This window comes from Notamacropus eugenii, chromosome 2, assembly GCF_028372415.1.
Source record: "Notamacropus eugenii isolate mMacEug1 chromosome 2, mMacEug1.pri_v2, whole genome shotgun sequence".
Lineage (NCBI taxonomy): Eukaryota > Metazoa > Chordata > Mammalia > Diprotodontia > Macropodidae > Notamacropus > Notamacropus eugenii.
Window position 1 is genome coordinate 89,826,888 of NC_092873.1, and position 27,975 is coordinate 89,854,862.

General features: G+C 43.9%; 1 protein-coding gene across 1 annotated transcript; it reads right to left on the minus strand.

The window, feature by feature from the left end:
• Window positions 1-4,383: 4,383 nt before the first annotated feature.
• On the minus strand, window positions 4,384-27,962 carry LEMD2 (LEM domain nuclear envelope protein 2). The gene is made up of 9 exons (XM_072641779.1): window positions 27,306-27,962; window positions 24,063-24,103; window positions 18,699-18,774; window positions 14,365-14,441; window positions 13,015-13,094; window positions 10,725-10,870; window positions 9,444-9,545; window positions 9,249-9,351; window positions 4,384-6,206 (listed from the first exon to the last, which is right to left on the minus strand). Exons 1-9 carry the CDS (start codon window positions 27,910-27,912, stop codon window positions 6,056-6,058), a joined length of 1,383 nt encoding a protein of 460 aa, XP_072497880.1. The 5' UTR covers window positions 27,913-27,962; the 3' UTR covers window positions 4,384-6,055.
• Between the last annotated feature and the right edge of the window lie 13 nt (window positions 27,963-27,975).

Sequence of the window (27,975 nt, forward strand, 5' to 3'; positions counted from 1 at the left end):
TTGACTCTGCATTTGTGTCATCGTGAGCAGGTCACACTACTGATGTGGGCCTGTTTCTTTCTTGGTAAAATGAGATTAGACAAGATAATCTTTGTTCCCTTCCAGCTCCAAAATCCATGAAACAATGAGTTTATGGCAGAGATAATATTAGAACCCAGATTCTTATTCTTTCTATTCTGTGATCTTTCCATTGCAATGCACTGCCTCTTAATAATAAAGGTACAGGAGGACCAGTCATAGGAACAACTTGAAAGAGATTTAAATAACTGACAACTTCTAGATAATTGTTTCTACCACAGAAATCTTTAGACCCTGTTCTTGAATGCTAGCTGCCCCATTGGGAAGAGGTGAGAGAATTTTACTGTGGTGGTTCAGTTGTTTCAATCATGTCTAACTTTTTGTGACCTCATTTACAGTTTTCCTGGCGACGATAATGGAGTGATTTTCCATTTCCCTCTCCAGCTCATTTTCCAAATGATAAAACTCAGGCTAACAGGGTTAAGTGTCTGAGGTTGGATTTGAACTCAGATCTTCCTGACTCCAGGCTTGGCCCCCTGTCCACCGCACCATCTGGCTGCACTGTGAGAGCAAATAGTCCCAGATGAGTAAGAGTATTTTAAAAGCAAGAGCTTTTTTCTCTCAATAGAGAAAGAATGGAAAGGAATAGACATTATGTCCCTTGCCCACAGATAGAAAATTAAAGTGGGACAATCTTGGCTGAGAGAGAAGGGATTCGATCTTTCCTTCCTTTCCTCTCTCCCTCCCTTTTCCCTTAACTCCCTCTCTCACTCTCTCTTCTTCAGCATCCATTCTTTCTTTGACTCTCAGTCTTCACATCTGTCTTACAGGGAGGTGAAGCAAGGTTTTCATGGACTGATCAATGTAATCTAAAAGCACTGATGGGAAAATGCAGATAAACTAAGGATACAGATTTTAATTGGAACTGTGCATGGGAAGTAGGAAGATGACTTAGATGGTGTAGGCAGCTCAAAGACTAATCTGGAGGGCAACAAGGGCATTATTATAGAGGGCTATTACAGGCTAGGAGGGAAAGCCAGTCACATGTTGGTTGACAATGAGAATCCAAAAAGACCTGAAACTAAGATGAAATTTAATGGGGATAAATGTAAAATGTTATATGGTTTGAAAAATCAACTTCCCAAAATATGAAGGAAGTATAGCTAAATAGAAATTAAATTGAGAAAGATCTGAGGATTTAGCAGACTGCAAAGTCCATATGCATAGATAATGTGGTATGGCAGCCATAATGCCTAATGTGACCTTGGCTGTATTAGGAGATTGTGTTCATCCTTTGTTGCTGAAGAAGACCATGCCGTTGGAGAAATGATGACATGACTTGCACTTGGCTTTGTTTTGAGTGAGGCAGGGCTGATTAGGACAGCTCGAGTGTCTAAAACTAGTGAGGTGACAGTCCCACTAGCCTCTAGTAAGACCACATGTGGTGGACTGTGTTCAGTTCTGGACATCACATGAATAAGCTGAGGCATCCAGAGGAGGCTGAGTAGGATGGTGAATGACTTGGAGATTATGCAGTATGAGATTTGGTTAAAAAAATAGGGAATGTTTATCCTGGATATCCTGTGGATTTGTTCTGCTTGGCCTCAAAGAATAAGACTAGGAGCAAAAGGGAGAAAGGTGTAAAAAAAGAGTCAATTTCTGTTTGACATAAGGAAAAACTTAGTAACTAGAGTTCTCCAAATGTGGAATTGGTTGGCTTGGGAGGGAGGGGGGCTGCCTTCATTTAAAGCCTTCAGAGAGCCTGAATAACCATGTATTGGACATATTGTGGAGCAGATTTTTTGTACCAGTGAAGTTCGCATTAGATGGCCATTGAAGTCTCTTCCAACTGGAGATTCTGTGATTCTTCTAAAGAAATGACTACTCTAAGCCACACTGGACTCAATCAGAAGGCCCAATTCTTCCTAACCTGGTGTCCACTTGGAGGTCAATTACATATCTATAGCAGATAGCAAGCACACAGAAAAACCCTTTCCTCTCAGAGGTACAATTCATTCATCTCTCTGACCTGATCTAAAAGATAGGGAAGGGCTGCCTGTGAATCCAGTTACACAAAATAATTCAGAGTAGTTGATAATGGTTTAAATTGGCAACATGAGGTCTCCAGTGTAGTGCCCCAGGGATCTATACTTATCAGTGACTTGGATAAAGGCATACGTAACATGTTTATGAAATGTGCCAATGACACAAAGCTAGGAAGGATAATTTGGATGGACAGCCAGGATCCAGGATCTTGACAAGCTAGCTTAATTTCATTAAGTATAAACGTCAGGACTGATAGTTAGGTACAAAAAAAATCAACCTCACAGGTAAATGGGGGATACATGTTTAGATAGCAGTTGTGAAAAAGATCTGGGAGTTTTAGTGGGTTGCAAGCTCATTGTAAGTCAGGAATGTGATATGGCAGCTGAAAAAGCCAGTTCCATAATGGGCATCATTAGGAGAAGTGCAGCTGCCAGGCAGAGGCAGGTCATAGGCACTGTACCATGACCTCCTCTGAAGAGCTGTGCCCAGGTCTAAGCAACATATTTTAAAAGGATGTTAATAGCTGGAGGAGGGCAGCCAGCATGAGAAAAGACCTCCAGTCCACATCATCTGAACAACAGGTGAGGGAATTAAGGATATTTAGTCTGGACAAGACTCAACGGAGGCATGATAACTGTCTTCAGATATTTGAAAGGCCATCGTCACGTGGAGGTACCAGGCTTTTTTGACCCTGGCAGGCATGAACAATGGGTAGAAATTAAAAAATAAAACTTGCTTACAATGAGTTGTTCAGCAGTGGGATGGACTTCCTTGACAGGTGATGGGCTCCTCCTCCTCCTTGGTCTTCATGTAGACTGAGCCACCACTTGTCCTTAGGATATTGTGATAACTTTAGTGTGTGGTCTAGACTGGATGGCCCCTAACTTTGACATTCTGGGATTCTGTGATTGGGGAACGTTCTGAAGCAGAGAAATGACCTCTGGGCAGAGAAGCATTTTGCAACATTGTTGGCCTATTTCACTCATTCATTCCACAAATTTCTCTGAGTACCAGGGGTAAAGCACCATGTACAGGAAGATACGTATAATTCACCTAAAAGCCTGATGGTGTTAGTGTCCTTCCTTAATGATGATGGAATAAGCAGCATTTGAGGAGATTAAAGTATGGTTTGGGGGCCTGGGTGTTGGATTTGGAAATCTCAAGATCTGGGGTAGCATCCTAGCCTTGCTACTTACTATGTAACTTTGGGCAAGTTACTCTCTGGACCTCAGTTTCCTTATCTATAAAATGGAGTGGTGGTAGTGATCTGGAAACTTAAGCAATCTATGATCCTATAATCAAACATGGCTTAGAAGTTTGCAGACATACCTGTCATCTAATTTGTACCAGGAATTAGGTGCTATACACCTAAAGAAGCACTTGTGTTCCACTTGCCTAATTCCCAGGGAGATCCAAAGGCCAAAGAAAAACAAAGAGACGTGGCCTGAGGAAGGAAAGACCAGGTCTGTAAGTATTGCAACAGGTTCACCCCACCAGCTGCAAAGGTGGGCAAAAGAACCAGTCATGAAGGCTTAGGAACAAAGGCCCTTTTCCCCAAGAAAGGCATCCCAGATCTGTGGGCATTATAGTTGGTTTACCCCATGGGCAACAAAGATGGTTCAGGGAAGAGTAGGGAGAGCTGCAGCTAAGTTGTGTTGGTTTATCTCTTTAACCAGATGCGGGCAGGCTCTGATGACTTCATTCATACCGTCCAAGCTCACAAGATGCTAAATATAGATACACCAGAATTAATTTACAGTAGATGACCAGAGAATAGTGATTCCAATTGAGGACATATACCCTTGTGTCCTGCCCATCAGGCAAACCATCTCCTACAGCAGGTCATCTTTCCAACTGCCTATTCTCACCTTGCCCACTTAATCACTTTATATCAAGGCAGTTTCAGTATCAGGTCACACCTTCTGATCATACATCAGATCTAGAAGTGCCTCCTGTTTGGTCATGTAGCTCATGGAATAGTTCTGCTTGGCATCAAGATGGTAGCTTCAACTTTGCATCTGACCTAGGAACAGGGAGACTTACACGGCCACTTAGCCCATTTAATTCAAACCCCCTGCCCCCATTTTAGAGATAAGGGGAGTTTTTGGCCCAAAGTTACTCAACTGTTAACACTGGCAAGATCAGACCTCTGGTCTTGTGAATGCTGACCCGCTGACATTCAGACATTGTGAATGCTGACCCACTGACGTTCAGACATTGTTGTGCATTCCTCTGGCAGACCTCTCGCTGAAGTTGTACTTAACAAAAATGTTACTCTTCCATTTCAATAAATTGCTTTGGTGGACATTCAAAACGGTGTTAAAGAAACAAATCAGTTTTTAATAAATAGTTCTATTCCTCGAGCAGTTTAGTCACCAATAATGAAGTTCATTTTCAGCCTGATTATAAAGATATTTCTATATAGTTGAGCTGGAATTTAAGATTACAGGCACCATGGAACCATACAAACATTGGAGGAAATAGTATTGCTAAAATATGGGATACTGGAATTTTACTAAGAAAAAATCACTAAGATCAGAAAGAGATGCTTAATGTCTTTCTGAGACAGCTGCTGAGTTTCCTTTTTGTTCAGATACCCCATTCCTGCCACAGAGGAGAACGTATGGGGATAAGATTCAAGTTAGTGTGGGATCTTTCCTACTTGACTAATAAGACCCCCCACTGGTCTGTTTCTGGAGACTTCCTTTTCTGTTCTGATTTGAGTTGATGAGCCAGCAGGAGGTAGGTAATGAAGTTCTGCAGTCTCAGAATTGCGAGGCAAGAGCCCCTGCAACTCTTTCATGTGGCCAGCAGGGGGCGGAGATGCTGAAGCCTCCCTGGAAGATATTTCTAGTTGTTGAAGCAGTGTGCAAAGTGTGTGGAAGTCACTCTGACACATAGCCCTGGAGGCTGATTAGGGTGGTCTTACAACACAGGAAACACTCTATGTACGGCCAGAGTCATCCCTCAGGAGGATTCCCTCTCCAGTACAGAGATCATGCTGGTGAGGTTGCCAGTCCAACCAAAAATGAGTATTTTTAATGAGGACCACCACCAGGATAGACACCTTAGGAAGGTTAACTTTGTGATGAAAAAAAGTATAAAAATTAAAATCTGTTGAGTTCCACTGCCTAAGCATTTGCTTCCCCAATTAATTACCTACAGATCCATTGCAGAATCCGGGGGCAATGGTCGGCACCCCACCCTTGTACCCTCTTTTATGCACCACATACCAGGTCCCACCGACCTCACAGATGCCCTGGTCTAGGCAGGGCAGACTGTTTACCACCATAAGAGGTCCTCCCATATGCACATCAATTTTCCTGGCCTTTCTTTTCTTTCCTCCCCTTATTTGAAAAGGAAGGTCAGACTCCTAAAGGAAGCAGACTTTTTCTCTTCTCATGTCAGCACACCCGTGCAGTCTTCCCAGGCACCTAACACAGCTGCCTTGAGTCCCTCAGGCCCCACTGCAACCCCCATAAACTGTCACCCTATGACCCAACCCCAGGAGGCACTTCTCCAAGGTTGTACAACCAATCAGCAACAATGGATGCTGGCCAGGATACTAGGGGAAGGTACTGACTGCATTTCACTGAATCTCAAGCAACATACAGGGCTATTGGGCCTCCACTTTTTTTTGTGAGACGCCAAGCCCTTTTCACTTTCTATTGGAAAAGAGGGGTGCTGAACAGGAAAGGGGAGGCAGGGTCTACTTGCTGAAAAAACCCAAGGAAGAGCTACATGACCCAACTTGTTTCCTCCCCAACCCTCAAGGCAAATCTAGATAGTCCTCACAAGCTAAACTTTTCAAAAATTTCTTGGCATTGACCTTTAGAAATGGAAGCAATGCATGGGTAGGAGAAGAAGTTGGGAGGTCAAGGCATGAGTGTGAATTCAGCACCAGCACATCTGTGGACCCCTCTCTGTTGGGCCTAGGGAAACTGTCCCCAAGGACAGGCTGAACAAGAATGTCAGACCCTGCCTGGGGACTTTAACGTTCAGAGTCAGAGAAATAAGAGGGCTTAGTCCATCTCCACACCAGCATGTCTTCTCCAGCCACCCTGTGGGACTCTGTCTGAATTCGGGATTCGTTGGATGCCAGAAATTCCACTGCTCTGTCCCAGACCCGCTTCATGCGCCTCCTGGAACAAGAAGAGAGCAGTGTGTCTTAGCCAGGCAAAGAAGACCTCTGCTGCGCTCCACTGACTGGACAGCACAGCACTGAAAGAAACCCAGTTGCCCATGAATGCCCTATAAACAAAAGAGCAAACCAAGGGTGTGTACGGGGAAAGCAGAATGAAGAGTCTGTTTTAGGGAAAAGAAAGGAAAATATCTAGCACAAGAGAGATCTCCTGCACTGGGGAGAAGTGCCATAGGCCAGGACTAGTTGCCTAAGAAGAAAACAAATCTTCAAGTCTTCCTGCTCTAAAGGCTGTTGTGCCATGGACAGCTTCCAAGACTGACTGAGGAAGTCCACATCAGCCTCTTCTCCCTCCAAGAATGAAGTAGGCATGCTGAGACTTTTGGACTCTCCCTAGGTATCAGTGGTTCATGCCGGTCCTCTCTAGGTGAACATGGATACCAGGGTTGGCTGTATTTTAATTTCTCATGTGGGCTAATTAAGGAGTGACCACTGGCCCCTTAAGTGAAGGCTCAACAGGAGGAACCTGGCCTGACTGACAATCTCATACCATGAAGGAAAGAGGGGCTGTCCGGTCTTTGGAACAAACACTGCCTGGAGTGTGCCCTAGCCCTGGTTCCCCTTGAGTCAGGGCCACTTTCAGAGTACTGAGACCTCCGCATCTCTCCTTAACCTCCCTTGTCCCTTCTGACATCCATCTCCCTACCACCCCACCCACAGTGTGGGCAGGCAGATTTCAAGGCAGCCAGGTGGGAAGGTTATTTATTTTTACCTCTTCACTTCAATGGACACCAGAATTGTGTGTTTATATAGCACTGTTCTCAGCTTTGTAGACATCATTCCTACTGCCTTCTGTGGTAAAGTCTGAGTACACGTATGTAAGTGTGTGTTGTGTGGAGGCAAGGAGAGTAAAGTACCACTATCTCTACTTTACAGCTGGGGAAATGACTAAAAGGGATGATTTTCCTGGGGTGGCCCAGGAATCAGGAGGCAGTGTTGGGAATAGACCCCAGAACAGGGTCTCCTACGTGCTGAGGAGGCAGACAATGGACCTGCAGCTTTTCCTCATCTGACCCTTACTCTAAGAGTCCAAAGGAGAAAAGTGGCAAATGCTTGGCTAGCCTCTGGAGAAAGACGCCTTCTTCACCCGGGATCAAATCTCCACTGACTTACTCGACAGCCTTACAATGACAGCTTCCTAGCATGAGGATAGCTGCTTGAGGTGTCAGCATTTAAGACCATCACGTTTGTCCCCTGGGGAGTCAGACAGCATGGTCTGAGCCGTGACAGGATTCTCAATGAATCTAAAGGCCAAATACCTGGTTTCCCATCCTCCTGTTCCTCCCACTGGCTGTCTGTTAACCAGTAATGAACAAGCCTGGATTGAGCTGGGCTACTTTAATCAGCTTCCACTGCTCTTTAAATCTCTCTCAATCTTTCACAAATAGGCCTTCGAAAGGTACTATAGGGGGAAAGCCAAGCGATCCAAGCAGGGCTGACATTTTACCTAACATATAACATATAACCTAACATATACCTATTATTACATATTTACCTAACATATACCTAACATATTTCGAGAGTCCGGTCTGCATCTATTTCATGACTTGGAAAATGGATCAAACAGGTTAAATGATTGAACAGATACATCTCAAATAAACAAACACTACTACTAAAGGGTGACAAAGACCCTAACGCCTCCCCAAGAATCTGAGCACAGCCATTTTCAGTTCATTTATAGGCCATCAAGAGTCCTTATTCAGCTTTCGATTTTATCTTCCGTGAAGCTATAGTGCATTTAGGTAATCAAAAAATACTTTCTATTTGGGTTTGGAATGCAATTTTATATTCATATTTAAATATCAGTGTCTGAGCTACATTTTAAACCAAATCTGAGTACACCTGCTAAAGACTATGGTGATTCTTGAAGGTAGAAATTTGTCCAGTCTTTCGATTCTGCTGCCCTGCTTCATGCTGGAGACAGGTTACCTTTTAGACTGATGGCAAAGCACTAGTCTAAAGAGCTCTGCTCTTCTGATCTGAATCTGTCTGCTGTCTACATTACATGTTGGGAACCTCAAATCAATTCAATGGCTACCTCCTCCAAGAAGTCTTCCCTAATCTCTCAAGCTGGTAATAACCTTCTCTCCATCCTCCCCCTCCCTAAGACCTCTTACAGCACTTTTGTTTTTTAACTCTCTAATGTATTTACCTAATGTAAATTGATTGGTTAGCTCAATTGGTAAAGCATGAGACTTAATCTAAAGTCTGTGTGTTCAAGGCCCTTAGTTGTGTTTTAGAAGAGGTGTCATGGTATGATAGAACAGTGAAATATGAGTCAAAAAGAACTTCTTGGATTCAAATTTCACCTCAGACACTTACTAGCTATGTGAACTTGAGCAAATCATTTAATCTCTTTGTGCCTCAGTTTCCCCATATGTAAAATAGAGGGGAGGGGGTAGTTTAGACTCAGTGACTTCTAGGGTCCCTTCTAGCTTTAAATCTGTATCATTTTCTGTGCCTGTGTATTATCTCCCTACTACACTGAGCTCCATGAGGGTAGGGATGGCTTTTCATCTAGATTTTGTTTCTTGTGAATACCTAGCACACAGCTCTACACACAGTTCTACACACAGTAGGTATGTAAATATTTATTGTATTAGACTGTGCCTTCTCCTCTTCCATTTTCTGCTGAGCTAAAGATACAGCCACAAAGGAGATGCTTAAGTATATGACAGAAACAAGCCACAAAAAGATTAAAAGCAATGGATCATCCACCTACAGATAATTAAATGTGGGCTATTACCTATAGAAAAGTTACAGTGATGCTTTTTTCCCCTTGTCTGACTAATTCTCTTATGGAGATTGGAGAATTCTGTAGACAAGTGACAGAAGAAGCCTACTGTTTATTAGTAGCTATAATGCCCAGATGCCAAAGGCTGCTCAGCTAATGTGGGACCAGTGAAGATCACGTGGCTGTCATCTAGGCAGAGCACAGAAAGGTCAGGACTCCATCTCCAATGACAGAGGGGACTCAACTCACCGGCTCTGAGGTGGGATCAAGGTGTCTCGCACATGAAGGATGCCCACGTATGGATAGCGTTCCATGTCCTGCTCCCAGTCAACATAATGATCTTGAACGACAGCTGCAATGACAAAAAGTGATAGTTTAGGACAAGGACTTACTGAATTGCCCAAACCTTCCTTTTAACAAGATCTCATACAATATGAGCATCACCTATAATTTTCTTCACCATCTCATACATGGCTTGTTCTTCTTCCTCTAATTTCCGCCAGCGATATTTCAGAAGAATCAGAAGTCCCCACAAAAAAGCCAGACCTAGAAGAAGCAGATAGCTCAAATCAATCATCAGGCAGTTACTGAGGGCCTACTTAGGAGCATGACACAGTGCTCACAGACAAGCCTTCCAGCTGTTACAGCAGAGGGCTCCTTGACTACAGAAGCTGAGATTCTGTCCAGGTTCATTTTGCCACTTCCATTGTGTTCCTTCCATACATACATGTTGTAGTCTTTCCTATTAGAAAGGGATGAGACTGAGGACAGTGTTTTCCACGCACTGGCACCATCGAAGAGACCAACAGGGGTCCATCAGTCTTGTTCTCACGATGCACATGCAAAGCTCAGTCCCAGAGTTGTAGCTGCAGCCCTGCAGTTGTCAAGCCAGTTGTTGTCTATGGCTTGGTTTTTCTGAACTCCATCAACCCAAAGCTTTTGCTCAGTGAGAGCTACAGATGTTTAGAGATACAGGGGCCAAGTGTTTAACCAATCAACACCTGTTCTTCCCTCTTTTATCAGTATTTCTTTGCTCTCCCCCATTCTCCAAGAATATTTACATTTTTCAGAGCACTGAAGTCCTTTATACCCAAATGAGGCCTATCTCCTCTGAGAAAGGATTTGTATTTAGGACACCAATTTAAAAAAATACAAAAAATATTAGATATCTCCTATGGGGGAAGCATTATGCTAAACACTATAAGACAGACACATTTTTAAAAAGGCATAATCCTTGTCCTCATGGAACTTAAAGTCAAGTGAAGGGTGGGATCAAGATACAAACATCTACAATGATAACACATAGTATTAGAGGATAAAAGAATTAGAGAAGTGAAGAACAAAGTGTTAGGGATCAAAGGATAGGGTCACTAGGACTGGGAAGAGAAGATGAGAGGCAGCTTTTAAGAGGAGGAGGCATCTGTGCTGAGCTTAAAGGGATGAGCCAGACATTCATGACAGTAGCATCTGAAAGGGAACTACTGAGCTGACAGCTACCTGGTCAGGACCTGGTCTCACTTTTGGGGACCCTTAAAATGTTTCATCCTGAATCAAGGACATTTCCCAACTATTCTCATTAACATATTCATCTGCTCTCCTTATTAGCCAGAGCTCATATCCAGTACAGAAAATGGGGTGGGATTTCTGAAGCTTCTCATTCATACTAGAGGCTAATTTGGGGAGGGAGCTATTGTGGACGGGCAGAGATGCACAGGAGACACTTACCCCAGAAGAACAGGAGCACAGTGGTAATGGCTGTCAGCAGGGCCCGACTGAGCCGACAGCTCAAGCCCATCCGGGGATGGGCAGATTCCAGGCAAACCACCTTGTCCACAGTTGTCACTGACTCAGACAGGTCTTCCCCTTTCAGCCTGCAACAGGATACAAGGTACAATCAAAGGCATTCAAATGAAAAAGGAGCAGAAAACAGGAATTTGAAACAAGGGAAAGAAAAAACTGGGACACTGCTGCTCTGCTTTTTTTTTAAACATAGTTGGCATCTTCGTGGTGGCCCTTTCTAGAAATTTTCCACCTTGGCTACTTAGGAAGACTAAAGCTTTAAAGAAGGCATCAGGCTTGCACCCCCTCCCCCTCCAGCTGCTAAAGTGACGTCTCTCTCTGCAGGCCCTTTGACAGCGCCTCTCAGCGTGCACAAGATTAAACTTTAAATTGGATTCCCACCTCTCAGCATAAAGAAATGGAAATGTTTACTGAATCACTGCTCTGCAACTGCATGGCAAGAATTTAAAGACACAATCTTGGAGTTCACACTCTTTCTCCATAAACAGTAGGCACATAAACTGTTTAAGTGTAAAGAGCTTGGGAGATGAACTGAGCCATGGGATGAAACAGAAACTGGTGAATTCAAGGCTGGTCACCCTCCCAATGCTGGTGTACAGACAAGCTGCACACAAAAGGTGGGAAGACTTGCTATGAAAAGTTGTAAAACGCATTGGGATGGGGGTATGGGGTGGAGACACAAGTTGACATCGGTATTTTCTTCAGACAGGTTAGGGGACAAGTAGCCTAACATCATATAAAAGATGCCTGCCCTGTGCAGAGATTATATATATGGCCTAATTTCCTGCAACCTACTTTATATCCCTGGTCATCCTGAGAAGACAGAAGCCTGTCTTCTCAGATATGAAGTGGCTAATGTCTTCACACTTGACTCTGCTTTGCTAGAGTGATGAAGGACAAAATCCTGAGGTGGTTCTGCTTTTTCTAGCGTGTGAGTGTACATACATCCACACATCCACACAGCAGCTAGACCTGGCTTTTTTTAAGCTAACACATTTTTCATCACACCATGCATCCAAGTTATGAAGTGTTTGGTTGAGCTGCCCAAGGGGCCGCCACTGGATACACCGTTGATGGAATTAGTAATTCAGGTGGATCACAGAAACAGAAAACCCTAGAGTGTGTTTTAATATCAGAAAACCGTATCCTGCACAGAGATCTTGGCATACAATATAAAATGGAAAGTGTTTACATGATGATTGTTTCCCAGCAGGAGAAACTTTCAGAGCTGTCAAATACAATCCACTAGTGCCTCTCCTCCTGCTTTCCATGTCCAAACCAGGCATTTCACAGAATGTGAAAAGGAAGGTTCTTTCTGTTAATGATGTAGGTCAGTAATGAAAGCAGGCTAGAACTGCTGGTCAGAACAGAATCCTGAGCCTCACAGGCATAGAGAATCGTAGGCCTGGGTGGGACTTCATGCCTACCAAAAGCAGGAGTCTCCTCTACACCGTTTCCAACAAGTGGCTCAGTCTCAGTAGGGGGGAAAGTCACCCTATTCTCAGGTAGCCCCTTCCATCACTGGATGGTACTGATGATTGTTAGGAAGCCAACATGGACATCCCTATCATCTCCACCTGATCATCTACTGGATTTTAAGTTCCACAAGGCCAGGGGCCATGTCTTATCGGAACTCTGGATATTTCTCCTTCAGGGCCTAGCAGGGTTCTGTATATAGCAAGAGCTCAGTGCCTGTGAAGGAAACGATGATTTGGTCATCCTTTCCAGTTCCCATAGTGCAAGTCAAATGAGCATGCACAGAATTATTTCACCCACCACAGAAGGACTGTACATTCAGGCAAGTAGAATGGCAAGGCTAAGGAATTAAGAGAACACAAACTGACCTGAACAGAATACCAGGTGGACACCCCAAAACTCACAAATTTTATGTTTCATCCGAAATACTTTTCTTTTGGCTGCTCTTTTATTTTATCATCCCTTTCCTTGCCATCCTTCATGAAGCCAGAGCAGAGCCACATCTGCTGGGCTTGGGAATTTGCATGAATAATCTCTAAATTCTGCCCCATAAAATAAATGTGAAATTTCAAGAGACCTTCAGATGGCAAAAAATGGACAAGTGAAAGAGTTTTAGCATCTTGGACAAGTTATTTCCCTGTCTGGGACTCCATTTCTGCATCTATAGATTAATGTGGTAGTAGTCAAGGATTCCTACAGCCCCTTCTAGTTCTAAATCCTGTCATCTCCACTCACTCACCAGATTCCTACATCCTTGTTACTGTTCAGTATCCAGGTCAATGCAGCTTCAAACCTTGCTGGTGAACTGCCGGTTACATTCTGTGGGGAAGGGTCCATAAGAAGATTAGTTCTGCATTTGGGTGGACTGGCTGGAATAAACATTATTCTGTTGCTTGGTAAGGAAGCTCTCTGTCTATGTGCCCCTGAAGACCTGTTCCACCAAATGCACAGCAAATTGGCAGAAAGGAAAGTTTCACATTGCTGAAAGCCCACAGACAAGGCTGTAACTAGAAGACGGGATGCAGAAGCACACAAGTAAAATCAGGGATCTGAGACAAGTGAAAGAATATAATCTTTCCAAGGACTGGAATATTAGGCCAAAGCATCAATTTTGTGTGAGACTGGGGGTAGGGAGGGCAGAAATCTCATTTTATAGTGGAAAGAACTGTGGACAGAGAACCAGGAGACCTGAATTATATTCCTGTCTTTGCCACTAACTAGCTGTGTGACATTGGACAAGTCATTTCTATTTTGTGGTTCAAGTGTCTTCCTCTGAAGAATGAGGTTAGGACTAAATGGTTTCTGAAGTCCCTTCCAACAAAGTCATAAAATACTAAGAATTAGGACTGAAAACCTTAGATATATAGTTTAAAAATGAGGAAACAGGCCCAGAGAGGACAAGTGGTTTGTCAAAGGTTACACAACTACTAAGTAGCAGAAACAGGGTTTAAACTCAGGTCTTCTGACTCCTGAATGCAGGAGTCTTTACACGCTATACATGTTGTCCCCTTTTTTAGCATCACCCTTGAAAGCAATTTACCACCAGGAGAGGAAGAAAAATCAACTAAAAATGTAACTTAAGTAGTTGTGGAAAATGCTAGGATATGAAGCCAATGGCTGAACAACAAGCAGGAGAATGCTAACAAAAAGATTTCAGGCCAGTGAATATATATGAAAGACCTTGTACTACAGGGAAAAATTCACTGGACCTGGAGTTAGAAGATGTATATTTGAAGGTTGGCTCTACAACTTAAGTGAATGTAAGGCAGGCTGAGCCTCAAGTTTCCTTACCTACAAAATGGCACCCCCTCTACCTCTAGGGCTAGGTAAGGATCCAATGTAGTCATGGAGGTAACCAAGAAGTGTTCCAGAAAAGTGAGCTAGTATCAGGAAGCTCCAGCTCTGGGGATCTAGGGAACCCCCTCTTCAACTATCCCAAGACAGACTTTAATAGAGATAATGAGACAAAACTTTTAAAAATAAACAAATAATATCATAACAAGAAGAGAAAAAAACCACATCACTTTGTGGAGATCAGTAAGAACCACTGAGACATCACAATAATGGATTGACATTCCATGCTACTTACTGCAATGTATTCTTGTGCTTCAATAACAGGAATGCATTTACTCTTTAGACTCTCTGGATTTCCACATTCAAAATTACCTAGGGAAAAAAGCAACATTCAAATGACTCTGAAACGGACTCCAAATGCAGAAGAACCAAGCCGTCCACTCCAATAAGGATCATGTGGCCAAGCTGCTACCTCCCACCTTCTGCTAGGGCATCTTCACTCCCCACAGCAAGATCAAAAGCCACTTAGCCTGGATCAATTCCAGATCATTAAAACCTGACCTGCAAAGCAGTTTGGTTATTTGCATTAAATGACTAAAAGCTGCACAATATACCAAGGTCTGTTTTCAATTGATCCTTAAAAGGATCCAACGAAAAGCTTCAGATGACACATGAATTGTACTATAAATAAACATAGCTTGGGGAGAAAAAAAAAAAGGCAGCAAGGCTGTGGAAACTCTGTGGAGATTTAAAAATCATGGCACCAGGTAGGCAGCCTGGAATAACAGCACTCATTTTGGTCTTCCCCAGGGTGAAAAGCATAAAAATGGCCCAGTATGCAGTGGGTGAAGGGTTGGCTGGGCTGTGAGGATCAGAATCCTGAGCCTCTGGTCAGTTCCAGGCAGGCAGTCCTGGGGGGTGTGGAGCAGTCCTGCCTGGAATAGTCCCCTTAGCCTAACTAAATCCTTCAAGGCTCAGCCTGCATGCCTTCCCTCCCATTCCAGTCCTTTCTCCAAACTCCTGTTATATAGTCTGCCACCCACATAGTGCCCGAGTATGCATATCACTGATCTTTGTTTCTGATGTAACACCTTGTTTCTCCGGTTAATTATGTTATCATTAGATTTGAAGCTCCTTGAAGGGAGGAACTATGTTGTGTTTCATCTTTGTCTCTCCAGTACAGTGCCTTGTGTATTACATATGCTTAAATAAATGCTTGTTTTGCTTTTGGTATTCAGTCATTTCAGTGGTGTTTGACTCTTATGATTCCATTGGGGGATTTCTTGACAAAGATACTGGAGTGGTTTACCATTTCCTTCTCCAGCTCATTTTACAGATGAGGAAACTGAAGCAAACAGTTAAGTGACTTGTCCAGGGTCACACAGCTAATAAGTGTCTGAGGCTGCATTTGAATTCAGGTCTTCCTTTCTCCAGGCTTGGCCCTCTAAGCTGCCTTAAATGCTTGTTTAACTGAACTGAATTACTGACTTACAGACTTATGTTTTTTACTGTAAACTTCTTGGGAATGGGACTGCCTTATATTCTATCTCCCTCTACTCCCCAATCCATATTTGCACAATGCTAGGCACATGGTAGAGTAAATAATGGATAATTCATTGGACCTTGGCTGGTCCAGTAGGTCAGATTAGTTCTACTTACCATTTGGGATTTGAGCAGAACAGATAGAGAGAATTGGGTGCAGAATTGGGGGGGAGGTGCTGGACCTAGACTAGGATCTCCCAATCTATATCTTCATACCCTTGCAATGATGTGAATTTGCTAGGATAACCAGGACCAACCTTAACACAGGCCTGGATTAGACCATCTAAGAGAATAGCCCAATCCAGGATTTGGTATACAACTAAGAAAGATGGTATGGGGGACTAGAGTAGGAACCATCTCTAATCAGGGTCTTTCTTAATTTGGAGTCAAATCCTCAGGGCTGCCCTGCAAACTCTGGAGCAAGTCTTCAGATATATGTGAGGACATGAAGTACCTCAGATTAAAGGGTACCACTAGACTAAGCCAAAGCCCCTACCTGGTGAGCTAATGACAGGTACTACAGTGTACACTGGGGGATGAGAACCCTGCCAGCTTTGGCCTGGGTTTAAGATAACTTTTCAAACAAAGTATTTGTGTCTATGAGTTATAACTTAACTCATAAAGGACTAAATTAAAATCCTAAGCACAAATACCTGTCTATGGATACAAAGACTGGTAGTAGCAGTTAGGAGATTATTGGTGACTTTGGAGAGAACTGTTTCAACTGAGTGGTGGGGCTAGAGGCCAGCTTACAAGTAAGTGAGAGGTGAGAAAAAGACAGCCATGAGAAGTAAGCCACTATGAACAGATTCAGGGTCTCTCCTTCAAAGAGCTCTAAAGCACTTCCTCAGTTAAAATGTCACTTACCCTCCCAGCATACCTGAGGGAAAAAGGAACAAGGACTATTAATTCCATTTTATAGATGGAGAAACAAAGTCACTGAAAGATTAAGTGACTCACCCAAGCTCTCCCAGTCAGGAAGGGGCTGACTCAGACCTGGAACTGAGGTCCCCTGATTCTTAGGCCATTGCTCTATGAAAAGGACAGTCCTGTCCTAGTAATAACCCAGGGCTACAGAGTCATAACTGAATGGGCACTGATTCAGATGAGGAGGCTTTTAGGTCAACGGCTGGGCGCTGCTCAGGGCAGGGCAAAGCAAAGTTATGAAGAGTGAGGTGCACTTCTATGGGACATATGTGTGTGAGGACTCTGGGTCAATGTCCATATTACTGATCCACATCTCTCTGCATTCTCCTTCTCCCCATGCTAACCCCTGCTACTGCCAACAATGTAAAAGCTGCCCGCACACTGATGTGGTTATTTCTGCTCGGAACACCATCTGTGAACACAGCAGCATCTGGCCCTCCTGTGAGCTGGTTGGTCCTGAACTATACTCAGCCTCTAATGCATACTGTGGGTCACTTTTTTAAAAAGCCTATTCTGCTTGAATTAACAGATTGCCTGGGGAACAATCTGGGCCAGAGGACAGCAAAGCTGAGGCCCTGTGTCCAAGCCCCCTTTGAAATGCAAGCACAAGAACCATCTAAGCGAAAGGGAAAAAAAAAACCAGAGACACAATTTCTATTTTGAGTCACAGTTGTGCACAATGGTTTCTCAGGTCTTTAAAAAGAGAATGACCAGAAATAAAGATTTTCTGCCTGAATCCAAGATTAAAAAAGATGTGGTTGAATGGTAAGGAAGAAAAGAAAAGGTGAGACTGATTTTGAGAGTGTCTCAAGCCAGAATTTTTACTATATGGCAAAGGAACCCGGTTATTAGCCAGCAAGTCTGCTTTTTCCTGGTCTAGGAGACCTTTTCTCATATCTGTGTTCCTGGAACTATGTTTAATTCAATGCAACAAATGCTTATTAAGCACCTACTCTATTCAAGGTCCTATTCTAGGCTCTGACAGTGTGGAGGTACAGGCCCTCATCACCTCACACCTGGACTATTGCAACAACCTGCTGGAGGATCTTACTGTTTCAAGTTCCTCCCCACTCCAATTCCTCTTCCATTCAGCCATTAAGTGATCCTTTCCCTTTCCCTTTCCGTTTTCCTTTCCCCCTCCCTTCCCTAAAACCTTAAACCTACTGCACTTTGAAGCCCATAGTTTGTACCACACTAGGCCCCTGCCCAAGCTCCACTTAAGGGCTGTTTTCTGGACCCTTCTGGCTTAAGATTATCAATAGTAATTGTTGCTGTTTCCCTCCCAGCCTGATTTAGATATCTTTCTTTCTTTCATTAAAGGGGCCAACCCCTGACTACTTAAATGAGTACCGAATAGGCCTTGACCTAAAGGGGCCAAGGTCTCCCATTGCATCCTGCACCATCTCCAGTTATCCTGATGAATATCTGATCACTGGATCCAGATGGCTCTGGAGGAGAAGTGAGGCTGATGACCTTGCACAGCCCTTCCTCACTTAAAGTCAAGTGCAAGTCATCATCATTTCTCTGATGGCATGGTCTTCTTCAGTAAGGATGAACACAACAACAAGAAGTGATTTTCCTAAAATGAAGGTCTGATCATATTACCCCTCTACTCAATAAACTCCAATGGCTCCCTATTGCCTTCAGGAGCAAATACAAAATGCTCTGTTTGGCATTTAAAGCCCGTAGTAGCCTAGCTCCTTTCTACCTATCCAATCACCTTACACCTTTGATCCAGTGACAGTGGCCTCCTGGCTGTTCCACACATAAGAAACTCTGTCTCTAGGCCCTGGACATTCTCTTTGCCCCCTGTCTGGAATGCTCTCTCTCCTCTGCTCCAACTACTGACCTCCCTGGCTTCCTTTAAGTCTCAACAAAAATCCCACTTCTTCCAGGAAACCATCCTCAACTCCTCTTAATTCTAGTGCCTTCCCTTCACTATTTCCTATTTATCCTGCATATAGCTTGGTCTTTGTTTTCATGTGGTCTCCCCCATTTGACTGTAGGCTCCTTAAGGGCAGAGACTATCTTTTGTATCCTCAACCCTTATCACAGTGCCTGGCACATAGCAGGTGCTTAATACATGTTCACTGAATTGAAAAAAGAAGTGAAAATGACATGGATCCTTCCCTTGAGACACTATATTACACACACACTTACCTGCTTGTATGGCCAAGAAGTTATATAACTCATGCAGCACCTCCAGCAAAACTTTCTTTTGTTCAATCTGGCAGAACTGAGGATACAGAGAAATGATTAAATTGATAACAAAATAACTGTTTTTATGTGTGCATGTTGCGCCCCAAGCCTGTCTTCTGTGACACTTATTGTTATTCCTCAAAGACAGGAACTTTTAGCTGAGCACAGGGCTGGGCTCCTAGGAGACACTGATCCTGTTGCATCTTTGTCTCCCTAAAGCATCCAGCAGAGTGCCCTGCACACAGTAGGTGTGAACAAGCGACCATTCCACCTTAGACGCCTGCCCACAGACCCTACCTCCCTAAGTTCCATGTCCTGAGGCCTACGCTGGGGGAAAGTGGTCTGAGACAAATCACAGCTTCTTTGGACCTTAGCTTTTTCATCTGTGAAACAAGGAGACTGGTCCATGACTTCTAAGGTTCCTTACAGCTCTAAATCCCATGACGCCCGCCACTCAGTACGCACCGACTGATTGAAAAGAAACACCACAAAGAATTAGCTAGCTGTGTATCTGATAGTTTATATGTAACTAAAGGTTTTCTCTCCCAATCTTTTGACACCAGTGTCTGACTGAGCAGCAGCCAAGGGTGTCAGATTGTGTGTGGGGAACAAAGGCTGTCTACCTCAGAGGGAGAAACTGAACAGCTACAATTTGAAGGGTGGAAGGTATGGATCTCACTCTAACCAACAATATAGACTATAGGGTCTTGTTAGAACGCTTGCATGAAAGGATTACAATCCAGCATATTTCTAAGACTTGTCAAATGATGTATTTTGTGGGGCTGGGGTGTGACAGCATGCTACATAGACTCTGGACTCTTGTTATTTGTGTTTTGTCAAAACTCTATTATCTGTGTATGGATTTTCCACATTATGGATCATCTGAAGCCAGTGTTTAATCCAAGCTTGTTTCCTCACAGATGCAAGATTTCTGGAATTTTACAATTCAAATCATTTCAATAGACATCAAGAACCTACTTTTTGCCCTCCCCCACTCCTGAAAAAAAGTGGTCCTTGTCCTCAAGGAACTTACAACTTAGAGGAGTTACATGGACACAGGGAAATAATAAACACCAAATAATTTGCATGTGTGTGTCCATCTTTACATGTAGGACAACTCTTGTATGATATGGCAATTAAGCTAAGCTTTGAAGGAAGCAGGGGAATCAAAAAGCAAGGGAAGGGAATGAAGGGTAATATGGCTAAGGAATGGCAAGCAGACTGACTTGTCTGGCACACAGTACATGAGGGAGTGATATGGAGTCAGTCTGGAAAGACAGGCTGGGGCCAGACTGCAAAGAGTTTTAAATGCCAAACGGAGGGGTGGGTATTTTATCACTCAAGGGAATAGGGAGCCAGAGAAGCTTCGTATCACACAGTCAGGTTTTTGGAAGATTATTTTGGAAGCTATATGGAGAATGGATTATGAGGAAATCCTGGAAGTTGGGAGATCATTTAGGATGCTACTTTGGTAGTTCAGGTCAGAGGTGACTGTGGACTAAATAAACCAGGATGATGACCATGTAATTAAAGAGAAAGGGATGGATACATGAGATGTCCTGGAAACATTAGGACTGGGCAGTTGTGTATATGAAACATAAGGGAAGAGAGGCAAGAGTTAAGAATAATTGATGTTATGAACTTGTGTGACTGGATGGGTATTGTTGCCTTTGACAGAATGGGGAATTTAAGAGAAAGGACAGGTTTAGGAAAGATGTTTTGGATATGTTGAGTTGAGATGTCTGTGGAACATCCAGGTGGAGAGAACCAGCAAGAAGTTGGTGATGCCAGACTAGAGCTCAGGAGAAGGTGAGGGCTAGATATCTAGATGTGGAGATCACCTGCAGAGAGATGATTGTCGAATCCATGGGAAATGATATGATAACCAAAGAAGTAGAGAAAGGGGAGAGAAGAGGGCCTGGTCAAAGCCTTGGGGTACACTCAGAGGTGGGAGATAGGATAATGATCCAACAAGTAAGACTGAGAAAGAGCTGACAGGTGGGAGTAGGCCTAAAAGGGAGCAGTTTCATGAAAATCCAGGGAGGAGATATGTGTTTGTCCTCCGTTGCTGAAGAAGACCATGCCATCAGAGAAATGATGACATGACTTGCACTTGACTTTGTTTTGAGTGAGGGAGGGCTGTGTGGGTCACCAGCCTCACTTCTCCTCCTAAGCCATCTGAATCCAGTGACCAGATATTCATCAGGATAACTAGAGATGACCCAGGATGAGGCAGTTGGGGTTAAGTGACTTGCCCAAGGTCACACAGCTAGTGAGTGTCAAGTGTCTGAGGTGAGATTTGAACTCAGGTCCTCCTGACTCCTGTACTGGTGCTCTATCCACTGTACCACCTAGCTGCCCCAGGGAGGAGAGAAGATCCAGAAGGAAGGAGGATTAATAGCATCAAACATCGCAGATGGGTCAACACATAAAAACTCCTTTCTTCATCTCTGTACTTTTGAACAGGCCATGTCTCATACCTGAAATGCCCTCCCTTCCCACTGCCATCTCACAATTTCTGAAATGAATTCTCTAGTTTTCTTTAAAGCTCAAGTGCTACCTTCTACATGAAGCCTTTTCTGATCCTTGCCCCCCACCCCACCATTTCCTTACTGAGAAGCTAGCAACTCCCCTGAAAACAATTATTTAATCATTTACTTGGACTACATAGTTTGTCAATGTTTTCTCCCCAATTAGAATGTAAGCTCCTTGAAGGCATTTCATTTCTGTCTTTATATCCTTTGCATCTAGAATAATGCCTGGTACAAAGTAGGTGCTTAATTAACTCTTGCTGATTGATTGGTTGAAGAAAGATGAAAGTGGGAAAAAAAGCCACTCATTTAGCAATTAAGACTTTGAAGACAGCAGTTTCACTTAAGGGGTAGGACTGGAAGCCAGATTACAAAGGACTGAAAAGTGAGTGAGAAGTGAGGAAGTAGAGGCAATAAAGGTGGATTGTTTTTATGAGAAGTTTGGCCAGGAATGGTTGGGTCTAGAAAAAATTTCTTTAAGGATAGAGGAGATGGATACATATTTATAAGCAACAGTAAAGAAGCTAATGGATGCAGAAAAATTGAAGCCAATGGAAGTGATGTTTAATAAGCTTTATAGAAAAGTAGAGATGTAGAGAATCAGGAGGAATGGGTAAAATTAACTTGTCTTTTGTCTATTTTAAACTAACTTTCTCATTTTACCGATAAACTAAGGTAAGATAAACTAAGACAGGAAATACCAGATTTACACAGCTAGTTAGGATAACCTCCATTCTTGTCAGGACAGTGTGAAAGTTAAACTGAATTCTTACTCTTCCAATATTATATATTATACTAGCTTCTGTGTCAGAATCCTCTAATAAGACCCTTCAGTCTGTTCAAGTGAGAGCTATATACTTTACATATCAGAGGGCAAGGGAAACCTACTTTATAGTTATGAGTTTGGTATACCGGACAGTCCAAAATTAGTGTTTTGCATAAAACTTGACTATAGCCTATAACAAGTCAATTTCTCTTTTTCTTTATTATTTGTGTATGTGTGTGTGTGTGTGTGTGTGTATCTATATCTATATATACATATCTGTCTTTTCCTTTCAAAGGGCCCAATTTTAGAGATGTACTTATATATTAGGGGGTGGCTTATACAATTGCAATGCAGATTTAGACATATGATGGTTCAGATGGAAGAGGGGAAAAAGAAATAATTTAGAAAAATTTCCAGTTTAAAAATAAAAACAGAAAGATTTCGGACAATTTTTTTTCCTTCTGGATTTCCCTCCCTCTTGTAGAATGGACCTTCACATCTTTAGCTTTCCTTATCATCTCATCTCCACATGCTTCTAGACTATCTCCTCTAGGCCTCAATTGGGAATTTTTTAGGGAAGGCAACCTAATTTGGGGCAGCTGGGTGGCATATTGGATAGACTGCTCGACTTTTGGATCAGGAAGATCTGAGTTCAAATTGTGCCTCAGAAAATTCGCAGTTACGTCACCTTGGGGGAGAGATTGAACCTCTCTTAGCTTCAGTTTCTTCACCTGTAAAATGGAGATAATAACAGCCCACCTCCCAAAGCTGTCATACCAGTTGAATGAGATAATATAGGCAAAGCACTCTGCAAGCTTTAAAGGGCTATACAGATGTTAGCTATTCTCATTATTGTCACCAATCCAGTTCAGTAACAGTTCATGTCTATGATGCTTTAAATTTACAAACTGCTTTCCTCACAACAGCCCTGAGAAATCAGAAAGTGTAAGTATTCTTTTTCCCCATTTTACAAATAAGCAGACTGAAGCTCAGTGAGATAAGTGATCTATCTTAGGTCCTTCACAGAGTACAAGGCAAAGTTGGGACATTAAGTAGAACATTATTTCATTACCACTCCTTTTCCCAATATGCTAAAAAAGCCCAAATCCTGACAGAAATGACACAGGTGAGTGAAACCTGGGTCTCTTTTTCATTAAAAGGGCTAACCCAGAGCAGAATGCACTACAATTCAAAAGCATCACCTACTGTATCGTTTTTTTCCAAACTCCTAACTGCCGGAGATCTGGTGTCCTAAGGATGCTCGGGCATTACATACTTAAGAATTAGAGTACTGCCCTCTGGCAGTATGAAAGCTTCTTCTGGTAGAATTTATGACCTGAGAATTTATTACCCTGTATCTTTCCCACACAACTGCCAAGACCAGAGCATCACTTCTACTCTCTAATGCTGTTTTCATGACTCATAAATAGATGTAGTTACTTGCTTTCCCCAAATATTATTTGTAGGGCACGTTGGCACTTCATAAACAAATCTGAAGACAGACTAAGAGGGCTAATTCCATTGAAGTGGCATCTGAGAAAATGAAATTCATAATGCCAAAAATCAAGGCACATTTCAAGGGTCCACAGTCCACTCCTGGAGACTCTTGCTGGGAATGGGACAGATAATGAATTGGAAAGCAGGCTTCCTGAAGATTAAAATCAGCCATCCTTTCCCCTCAGTCAGGAAGGTGTCTCTACAGGTCCTTTGCAAACAACCCACCATATTTCCCAGGAATCATCTTAGGAGTAGACAGATCAAAGTTACTGATGTTGCAACTGATGGAAGAGCTTTTCTAACAGGACAGGTGCTGGATCTTTAGGGGCTCAATTCTGTGCATTTCAGATTCTCCTACATGGCTACAATTGAGTCTGACATGAACATCACAGACTACTATTTGATTTTGGTACATTACTGAAAATACTCCCTGAAAATGATCCTATTATGAGCTTTTTCTGGGGAAGTTTACCTCTCTAGAGAGGGCTGCATCCTCAGGAGAAATAATAAAGAGCTAGGAAACAAACTCACCGCATCTGTTTTCCTCTCACAGTCCACCGGCAACAATTTCACTAAGATCAAAAAGGAAACAGACAAGAAGTTAAAAGGGTGGCCAGTTGGGAAAAGAATTTAAGCCCTGAGACTCATGGTGAGCAGAATCTGATTGGCACTAGGAGATACAAACATGCTTCCTAGGTCAGATGTGGTTTTAAATGCCCAGTCAAATATATCCTTACATATTTGCTAGTAGGGAAAACCCATTGCTTCATTTGTAAGGCTGGCTACTTTGTATCCTTTATTTACAAATGTTTCTGTATCAAAGTTAATAGGACTTTGGGTCTGAAATCTTCCTCATGCTCAAAAGGCCTTAGTGTTTCTTGGCAATGATGCACAGCTGCCTACAACACAAGCCTCTCAGAGCTAGAAGGGACCATTTGATTCCAACTCCCTCATTATACAGGTGGGGAAACTGAGCCTTAGAGATATCAGGCTTCATACCACCAGCTTGACAGAGTACAGGGGAACCAAAGTTACAAAGAATCAGTTGAATTTGGGTCAGCTTCAGTTCTCCTGACAGGTCATTCCACTGCTAATCCTACCCAACGGGCATATCCCAGTCTACACATGTGTATTTCTTGGTCTGCTTTTAGACCAAACACTTTTTCAACTCATTCTTTTATCTTATATTCTAAATCAATTTGCATGGATACACCCAGGCAAATTTATGGCACCAGTTAAGGGGCAATTTGATTTTTTAAAGTTTATTTGAGGAACTTCTTGAGCTTCTCATAAAATGGTAAAGACAGCCTAAGCTTGTTCTTGGATACAGTCAATATTAATCAGGCAGAATTAGTTATCATGTTCTGCAGAAAATATTGAAAGTTGATAAATTATTTGATGTGTCACTTCACACTTACACTTATAAGGAAATAATATGTACATATGTGCATAATATCTCATTTCCTTTTAAGACTAAGACCTAGAGAAAAATATGGCAAATTTCTCTAGGAAAACACATGCAAATGCTCCATTCATCTTGTGGAGGAAATATTGAAATCTACATGACCTCCCCAGTTTGAGTCTGAGTGAAAATACTAGAACAGGGCATTACAGATGATAAAGGCCAGAATTTTCTTGACAATCAGTAACAGCTCAATAGAGGAAAAATAAATTGCTTTTGTGTATATAGAATTACATACAGGCATGAGACAAGCATAATTGGGAATTTTTTCTAAGTCATAGAATTAGGATATTAAAACAGGAGTGGGTGAGGAAAAGGAGGATGAGGAATAACAATAATCATTTACTGTAATCTTAACTATTAACTAACATTGTCATATGCCATTTAATTTAAAAAGTGAATTCCTCACAAAAACTCTGAGATAGTATATTTATCTCCATTTTCCAGATAAGGCAGGTGACTCGCCCACAGTCACATGGCTAGTTAAATGTAGAAGCCAGAACACAAATCCAGATGCTCTTTCTATGATACCATATGCATTCCTTTACACTTGTAACTTTACAAAGTACCTTCACATTTGCCATAGGCTAGCTGTGTGACCTTGGAAAATCACTCCCCATATTGGGGTCTGATTTCTCCTCTGTAAATCTAGAAAGTAGGAGTAGATGACCTCTGTGGCCCCCTCCAGCTCTCACATCTGATGATTCTAATGCCCTCTTAGTGATTTGAGGCATGTATTAACATCTCCACTGGACAGTAAGAAAATGGAAGTCACAGAGCTGAGTTAGTGGTATTGCCCTGAGCATTAGACGCAGATCACCTCACTTGGGAGAAGTGGTAAGGGAAGGACACAGTAGCCCAAGGCTACCACTATGAGCAACACTGTGTTTATGATTACCAGGGGGAAAACAGGTTAAAGACTGGGCAAGCTTGTTCTCTAGGGAGGGCTCTCCACTAGACAGGGAGTGAGAATCCAGGAAAGGGAGAGATTGAGGGTTAAGAGATTGAGGATAATGAAGTGTGTTACTAGGGGAAAGAACCTACCACTATTCTATTTAGCATCCTATTAGCAGGACTAGCTTCCTTAATCCCCTACTCCAGGAGCCCAGACAGTAGAGAACTGAGGACCATAACAAAGGAACACAGGCCCCTAACTCTGGCCCAGCATGTGGTAGAAGCAGGAATTAGGGGTAGAAATGACTAATGAAGACTTCCCCATCTCAAGAGCTGGAAAGACAGCAGCCAAAAAAAAAAAAACCAACCAAACTGAAAAGTTGAGAGCCCCATAGATAAGGAAAGAGGATAAATTATGAATCCTTTTCCACAGTAGCTGGTGACAGGGAGAATTTGGGCCAGTGAGAAAAGATTTGTTTTTTTCTCTCTCCTCCTCCACAGCAGCTAGTAGGGAGAGTAGGATGGTTATGAAAGTTTTATGGGCCTAGAGTTAAGAATTTCCAAGAACTACAATTCCTCTTGTACCCTCTCTGGACCTTTGGTGACTGGAGCCCTGGTTACAAGCATGGGGGTGGGAGGAAGGTTGAGAATTTAAATGAATGAAAATGAGAAAAGCTGTCTTCTTTCTCCTAACAGGTTGTGGAAGAGAATTAGTGGGAGTGTGGAGTTACTGGGCTGGAGATCAAAAGGAACACATTTCCCCTGGCCTCTCTGGTAGTGGGTATAGGAGAGGATGGTAGGCAGGGAGCTGGGACAGATAGATTTAGGAGAGATGAGAAACCCTGGCTCAGGTTCCTAATATGTAAAATGAGAGAGCTGAACAAGAAGACTTCAAAGGTCCCTTCCAGTTCTAAGACTCTAAGAACAGCCTGTAATGGGAAACTGCTGGATTTGGAGTCCGATGACCTGGGGTTCATATGCCAGCTCGGTCACTTATTAACTCTGTGACTTTAAGTCACTTACCTCTTAGGTTTATAGATTTAGGGCAGGAAGGGACCGACCTTAGAAGGTCACCTAGCCCATCCCCCTCATTTGACAGTTAGGAAAGGGAGACTCAGCAGAGCTGTGACTGTCCCAAAGTCACAGATGTAGCAAGTGGCCAAGGCGGCCCCAGGGGGGGTCTCTGACCCCAAATCCTGCACTCCCCACCGCACCAAGGTGCCCTCTCTGGGCTTCAGTTTTCTTCATCTGTCAAAGGAGGGGGCTGCCAGGTGGCAGTCTACGGTCCGTCCGGCGCGAAATCGTGGGAAAGAGAGGGGAAGGGGAGGTTGGATAGGGGGCTCCGGCCCCAGCGGCTGGGGGAGGGGAGGAGGGCGGCAGGTGAAGGAGGGAGGGGGCAGGACGGGGCGGCCACGTACTGTTCTCCTCCGCCTCCTGTGGCCGGGAGGGCCCCCCCATCTTCACCCACAGGATGCCCAGGAAGACGAGCAGAAGCGCCAGGCTGGCCCAGCACAGGAGGCGCGACAGCCAGCGCTCCAGCCGCCGCCCCACCTCCGGCCTGGGCCGGGGCCGGGGCCGGAGGCCCCCGTACGCAGCCGGGCTGCGGGCCGGGGCCGAAGCCGGGGCCCACCAGCGGCGGGAGCCGGCGCTCGGGGCGGGCCGCTCGTCCTCCTCGGAGCTGTCCCGCTCCCGCTCCCGCTCTCGGCCGGGGCGCCAGGAGAAAGTGTTGCGGGCCCCCGAGGCTGCGTGGTGGATGCTCGGACGGCTCCCGGCCCAGGATGCGGAGGAGGAGGGGGCGGAGGTGGCCCCGAGCCCCGGGCGAGCGCCCGGCCCCAAGCCCAGGCCCGGGCGGGCCGCCTCAGGCCGCAGCAGCCCGGCGCCGGGCCTCGCGCGCAGCCGGGCCTCGCCTCGCAGCCGCTGAAGCTTGTTGAGGTAGACGTCCCGGGTGGTGTCGGTGATAGGCCCGGGCTCGAAGCCCAGGGCCTGCAGCTCCCGCCGCAGCTCGAGGTCCGACCGCCCGGCCATAGCCGCGCAGCCGCTGCCGCCGCACCCGCGCGCCCACCCCCGGAACTGCTCCCGCCGCTGCCG

Excerpts from the sequence above, each read along its gene's own strand:
- LEMD2 (XM_072641779.1), bottom strand. The coding sequence starts at position 27,912 with ATGGCCGGGCGGTCGGACCTCGAGCTGCGGCGGGAGCTGCAGGCCCTG. Across the intron at positions 18,775-24,062 it reads GTGAGAGGAAAACAGATGCG|TTCTGCCAGATTGAACAAAA; the intron begins GTGAGTTTGTTT and ends CTGTATCCTCAG. Across the intron at positions 13,095-14,364 it reads AAGCACAAGAATACATTGCA|AATGTAACCGGCAGTTCACC; the intron begins GTAAGTAGCATG and ends CCTTCCCCACAG.